General features: G+C 65.7%; 2 protein-coding genes across 2 annotated transcripts in view; both read left to right on the top strand.

Moving 5' to 3' along the window:
• Positions 1 to 536: 536 nt before the first annotated feature.
• MNEG_8073 (hypothetical protein) lies at positions 537 to 3,490 on the top strand (the record flags this gene model as incomplete). Its single annotated transcript, XM_014043454.1, has 7 exons — positions 537 to 1,008; positions 1,261 to 1,466; positions 1,726 to 1,776; positions 1,935 to 2,054; positions 2,318 to 2,488; positions 2,912 to 3,041; positions 3,327 to 3,490. 7 exons carry the CDS (start codon positions 537 to 539, stop codon positions 3,488 to 3,490), a joined length of 1,314 nt encoding a protein of 437 aa, XP_013898908.1.
• A 1,360-nt stretch (positions 3,491 to 4,850) lies between these two features.
• The window catches only part of MNEG_8074 (hypothetical protein), a gene marked incomplete at both ends in the record, with an annotated part of 3,024 nt that continues 1,679 nt past the window's right edge, over positions 4,851 to 6,195 (top strand). Inside the window, 3 exons of the mRNA XM_014043455.1 lie at positions 4,851 to 5,224; positions 5,375 to 5,741; positions 6,001 to 6,136. Of these exons, the coding sequence (XP_013898909.1) occupies positions 4,851 to 5,224; positions 5,375 to 5,741; positions 6,001 to 6,136 (877 nt within the window). The remainder of the gene's footprint in view (positions 5,225 to 5,374; positions 5,742 to 6,000; positions 6,137 to 6,195) is intronic.

Raw genomic sequence — 6,195 nt, forward strand, 5'->3', positions numbered from 1 at the left:
TATGTTACCGCAGCAGTACAAGGGATGAACGCAACCATCGCTTTGCAAGCGAAATTTGGTCTACACCACTGCAACTGGTAGATGGCAAGAAGCGGAACGCAAGATCAGCAGCCATCCTAGCTCGTTGACAGAGTAGAATGTTAGCGCCGTGTGATAGGCGCACAGTTGGGTTTCAACCTAACGCACGCTACACTCGGCACCGTCAGCACTGGGGGCTGCAGCTGTTGCCGCTGTATCGCCGCACGCTCGCTGCAGCGGCCCCCCATGCAAGCGCGCCGGGGAACCCCAACCAGCAACGACAGCACGCTGGTCGTCTAAGGGGCCTTCAACATCAGCATGAATGGCAAACAAGCTCGGACGGGCCCGCGCGGCGCACCACCGCCACCGGCACTCACTCCGCAGACTTGCTGGCTTGCGTCTGGGATGCGAGCAGCAGCAGCAGCAGCTCCAGCAACAGCAACAGCACTAGCAATAGTAGCATCAGCAGTAGCAGCAGCCTCAGCAACAGCATACCTTGGCTGCAGCGCGCCGCTCGGATGCTTGGCGGCAGCCTGCTGCTGCTGGCCGCGTCGTCGGTGGGGCCAACCTGCCGCGTCGCCTCAGCTGGGCCGCTGCAGCCGCCGCCCAGTGTATCTGTGTCGCCCCAGCTGCGGGAACAGTCCCTGCGGGCACAGCAGGTCCTTTTACAGCAGCAGCAGCAGCAGCAGCAGCAACAGCAGCAGCAGCAGCATGCTGGCGCCGCAGCCCCGCAGCAGGAGCAGCCGGCGCCCGGCGCCGGCCCCACGCCCAGCGGCGCCGCAGCGGGTGGCGACCAGCAGCAGGCGCAGCAGCAGGCTGCGGCCGCGGACGAGCTGCTGCCGCACGAGCGGCGTGTGGTCACGATATTCGAGTCAAACCGGCCGTCGGTGGTCAATGTCAGCCACGTGCGCAGCATGCACCACTTCTTCACGCTGGACCTGAACCGCATGGCGGTCGGCCAGGGCAGCGGCTTCGTGTGGGACCGTGCCGGTGCGTGCGCGCCTATGAGACTGGGGCGCAAGGCGGGGGGGCCAGGGGCAGCTGGAGGGCCCTGGATTGGGTGCGCTGGCTAGATGGGTGCGCGTGCGGGTGTGAAGGCAGCATGCGAGCGGCGCAGCCGCGCTGGGTAGGGGTGCTGGGCTGGCGTCATGGTGGCACGCCTCGCAGGCCGGCAAATTCCACTCCCGTTTCAACATGTCATCCTGGATGGCCCATGCCGGGTGGCGTCTGCCCCATGCCCAGGCCATGTCGTCGTTGCGGCGCACACGGTCAAGGGCGCGTCCGAGGTGAAGGTTACCCTGCACGACCAGACCACCGCCACCGCGCGCGTCGTGGGCGCGGACCCTGCCTCGGACATCGCTGTGCTGCAGCTGGCGCTGCCTCGTACGCGGACCGAGGCGCTGCGACCGGTGGTGCTGGGCAGCAGTGCGGGGCTGCGGATCGGGCAGGTGGGTGACGGCTGGCTGTGTCATCGCACAGCCGTCAACTGCTGAGTCAGCGACCAATTGCTCAGCAGGATCTAGCTGTATCGTCTCATCGGGCTTGCACCTTGTCCTGCGTGCGCACGTGGCTCCATCATTCCCTTTCCTTGAGTTGCGCTGTTGTGCACACTCCAACTCATCTTGTCACCTGCCACACCCATTTTCGCCCATCCACCCAAAACCCAGCTCCATTCCGCCTCGCCCAACTCCCTGCCCCCCATTCCAGTGGGTCTGGGTGCTGGGAAATCCCTGGGGCCTGGAGCACACCCTGAGCCAAGTGAGCGCGGAGCGGCTCCGGGATGCTCTCCTCAGCCAGTAGCCAGCCGAATGGCACATGTACGTGCGCTAATTGTTGCCGGCTTGCGCAGGCGGATGGGTCGTGTGATGCTTGTCATGTAATACAACAACACACGCACCCGCCAACCCACATTACAGGGTATTGTGGGCGGCCTGGGGCGCGAAATGGGTGCGGGGCTGTGGGCCCTGAAGAACGCCATCCAGACGGACGCCGTCATCAACACCGGCAACTCGGGCGGGCCGCTCCTGGACTCCAGGGTGCGCTCTTGGTGTGTCTGTGGTGCAGGCTGTGGGTAAAGAGCCCACTTGCTCCTCCCTCATGCGACTTGGCAGCAGCAAATGCCTCCGATTGCGTGCTCACCAACGTGCACTTGCCGCCGCCGCTGCTGCCGCTGCCGCCGCCGCCGCCGCTGCTGCTGCTACTGCTGCTGCTGCACTGCTGCTGCTTCTTCAATACGTTCAACCTGCGCTTAACCCGACATCTCCCTTCCACTTTGCTCATTGCCCTGCGCTGGGCCCAGGGCCGCGTGGTGGGCGTGGCCATCGCACTCCCCGACTCTGGGGCCAGGGCGGGGCCCCAGGGCGTGGGCCATGCCGTGCCCATTGACGCGGTGCGCCGGATAGTGGAGCAGCTGCTGGCGCACGGCCGCGTCAAGAGGCCCTCCATGGGGGTGGTGCTGGCGCCGCAGCAGGTGAGTACCTAGACGAACTCGTGCACTAGAAATGGGCCGTGTGTGTCTAGTTGCGATTGTGGGCGTCCTTGTCTTTGTGGGTGTGGCCGGCAGCGCCGACGCGGCGACTCACTTGGATGACGGCGCTGGACCAGACACCGCCATGGGGTGCGTGCATGCGTTGGTTGGGGCGCGCCAGGCCATCCGTGCCGCCTGCAGCTGCTATCCACTGTAGCCATGACGGCAGGTGCATCCAGAGCTCCGGCCTTTTCCAGAAAGACCCACTTCCTTGCACCCCTAGCCCACACCGCTGCTCTCCTCGGGCCATCACGCACATGCCCGAGCGCGCGCGCGCACACACACACACACACACACACACATACACACACCACACTCTCACCACACACTCGCACACACACACACACACACACGCCCCTCATCCAGGTATTGCGTGGCCTGGGTGTGGACGGCGTGCTGATTTTGGAGGTGCCGGCCGGCTCCCCCGCGGCGGCTGCGGGGCTGAGGCCCACGTATCGCGACGTATTTGGGGATGTGGTTCTCGGGGACATCGTGGGTGAGAGGCCGGCTGGCGATAAACAATTGGGATTTGCATGGGCCATGACTTGAGAGGAGGAACAGTGTACGGCTTGGTGCGGCCGATGACATCAGGAGCTCCCAATCAAGCTGTGTCGCAAAACTCCAGCCGAATCGCAAGGCACGCACGCGCACGTCCCTGCCACTCCATTGCCCAAAAGAGTTGAGCGGTTGGTTAGGTAGGCAGCGTCTGACTCGCCCCTCCCTGCCCACCTTGACGCTCCCCCCGCCTCCCGCCCCACCCCCTGACGTACGCCGCGCGCAGTGGGCATCGACACGCGCCCTGTGCGCACCGCCAGCGAGCTGATTGCAGCGCTGGACGACAAGCGTCCCGGGGACCGCGTGCGCTGCGACGTGCTGCGCGACGGCAAGCGGCTCAGCATGGTGGTGCAGCTGGCGGAGCGCATGCCGGGGTCGGTCGAGGAGTGATGCGTGCCTGGTTATGCTGGGAAAGTATCAAGTGGTAAAGCAATTCAAGTATTGGGTGGAGCAGAGAGGTGCGCCAGGTGCTCGTGCTGTGTTGCTCGTCAAGAATCAAGCACGTCGTATTCGACACATACAGCTGCACTTTGCTTTGCGACACCCACTGTAAACTACATAAGATCTTGTCGCAATCCGTCAGTTGTAAGTGATGAGTGTTGCCCGGGGACGGGCATGGCTTGTTCGACCGGTGCATGTGTCACTGCCATTGGTTGCGTGTTGAGGCGCGCACTTTTACGCACGGCTTTCCCCATTTTGACGGCAAACAGCGCCGCGCGCACCTCATGCAAGCTGCAAGAACTTGCTGACCCTGCCGTTGCCTGGACGCTGCAGGGCCATGGCGCAAGAACGTCAGTCGAATTCTCTTTTGACTGCGTGTGCAAAATGAGTTGACTGCCATCTGCAACAGCTAGTTCGCTTCCAGGTGGTCACTTTTCTTCAAGCTTTTGCCTGTCGGCACAACCGCACACTTCGGCCCTACCCACCGACCTCGACAGTGGTCATCACCGGAACAAGGAAGGTGCTGGAGCACCAGCCGGCGGGGTCTGGCGGCGTGACAGCCGAGGCACGCCCAGTCGCAGGGTCGGCTGGTTGAGATATGGAGTGGTCGTGGTGGGACTCGAAAGCACAGGGATACCATACTCCATCATTGCGATCTGCGCGCGATCTACGAGTCGGGTAGCTCGCGACGTTCACTAAACAAGACTGTAAAACTTACTCATCCGCACTTACGGAGGCGATAGAGCTGGCATGATGAGGCCTCACTACTCCTACACGGCGGACGAAGCCTCGCTGCCGCCCCACCTGACGTGCGGCGTATGCCACGATGCAGCGATCACGCATAGGGGATGCCCGCAGTGCAACGCGACTTTTTGCAAGGTGGGGCGCGATGCTCGTGACCCTAGTGCCGCCGCTCGCCTCCGTCCGCAGCATCGCGGTCATGCAGGCGCTGCGCTCGATTGCACTCGCTTTGCGGCCGTGTGTGCCTTTGATTGGCACTGTCAGGCGGCAGCATTTGTACCATTTGCGCATGCACTGGGCCCGTTGGCGCGCGTGTGCGATACGCAGCGTTCAGCAGCCTCAGTGCGGCAGCTGCTTGTCCCACCTCCTGCCTAGGATGCGGCTGCGCAACTGTCGAGCCCTGCTGCTGACGAGCCCCGTGCTTCGCAGACAAATGATTTGCATCACCGCTGCCGACGCCTCCACCCACGACACGCGTGCCGCGGCCCCCTGTTGAGATTTTGTACTCCCGTAAATTCTTTCAATACAGGAGTGCATGGACCAGTGGTTTGAGACGCAGAAACGCAACATGCAGGCCTGCTCCTGCCCCTACTGCCGCCGCCCCCTGCGCTACTCCCAGCTGCGCCACGACGCCGTGCTGCAGGCGCAGCTAGACGCGCTGCAGGTCCGCTGCCCCAACGCCCCCGCAGGCTGCGGCGCCCTCATGGCGCGCGGCCGCGTGGCAGAGCACCTCCGCGTAGAGTGTCCCTCGCAGCCGGCGGCCTGCGAGCACTGCGGCTTGGTCGCGCTGCGGCGGGAGCTCGCCGGCCACGCGGCAGAGTGCCCGGACAGGCCCGTGCCGTGCGCCAACGCGGCCGCGGGCTGCGGCGCGCTCGTGCCCGCCAGCGCGATGGACCTGCACCTCGCGGCCAGCTGCGAATGGCAGCCGGCGGCGTGCAGCGGGTGCGGCGGGAGCGTGGCGAGGCGGGAGTGGCGGCGGCACGCGCTGCGTGACTGCCCGGCGCGGCGGGACTGCCCGCACCGTCCCTATGGCTGCAGCTTCTCAGGCCCCCTGGACCAGCTCCATCAGCACCTCGCCCCTGGCGGCTGCAGCTACGCGGCGGCGGCAGGCGGTGCCAACGCCACTGCCGCGGGTGCCGGCGCCACGGAGTATGGCACTCTGCCGGACGATGACGGCGGCTGCCTGCCAGCCGCGGAGCTGCGGCTTGCCGAGGGCGGCTATGCCTCCCTGTTTGAAGCGCTCACAGATGACCCCGCAGCGGCAGCATCGGCGCCAGCAGCTGCGGCTGCGGAGGCAGGAGGGGAGGAGGCTGCCCAGGGGGCAGAGGGCAGCGACTGGGAGGACGGCATCGAGCTGGGGCTGCCCGGCTGCAGCGGGCGGCTGGGGGTGGCTGGGCTGGTGGCTGACGAGGCGGCGGATGCGGCGTGGCGCACGGTGCTCAACCTAGGGCTGGTGGAGGTGCGCACGCCTGCTGGGCTGATTGCAGGGTTGGCCGCAGTGTATGCGTGTGTGTGCGTGCGTGCGTGCGTTCGTGTGTGTGGAGGGGTGCTGTGAGTTGCACGGCTTGGGGTAAATCGTAGGCTTGACCAATCGCGCCCCTTGAGCAGAATCAAAACCCACCGCCCCTGCCCCCCAACGTCCCTGGTGATGTCCTGGCTGATAGACGACTTGCGCCCGTCACCCACCGCCGCTGTCTTCCTCGACCCGCCCCCACCAGGCCATGTCCTCTGGCGACTCGCTGGGCGCCGGCCTCCCCGCGCGCTCCATCTACATGGGCCTGCTGCGCGCGTGGGCCGCAGTGGCGCGATACATGGACGACATCCAGGACCGCTGGTGGGAGGGCCGCGACGCCCGTGCACTAGCCCGCGCGTCGCGCCGCGCGGCGGCGGGCCGCGGGCGCCCCGCCGGCGGG

Source organism: Monoraphidium neglectum, assembly GCF_000611645.1.
Source record: "Monoraphidium neglectum strain SAG 48.87 unplaced genomic scaffold scaffold01494, whole genome shotgun sequence".
NCBI lineage: Eukaryota > Viridiplantae > Chlorophyta > Chlorophyceae > Sphaeropleales > Selenastraceae > Monoraphidium > Monoraphidium neglectum.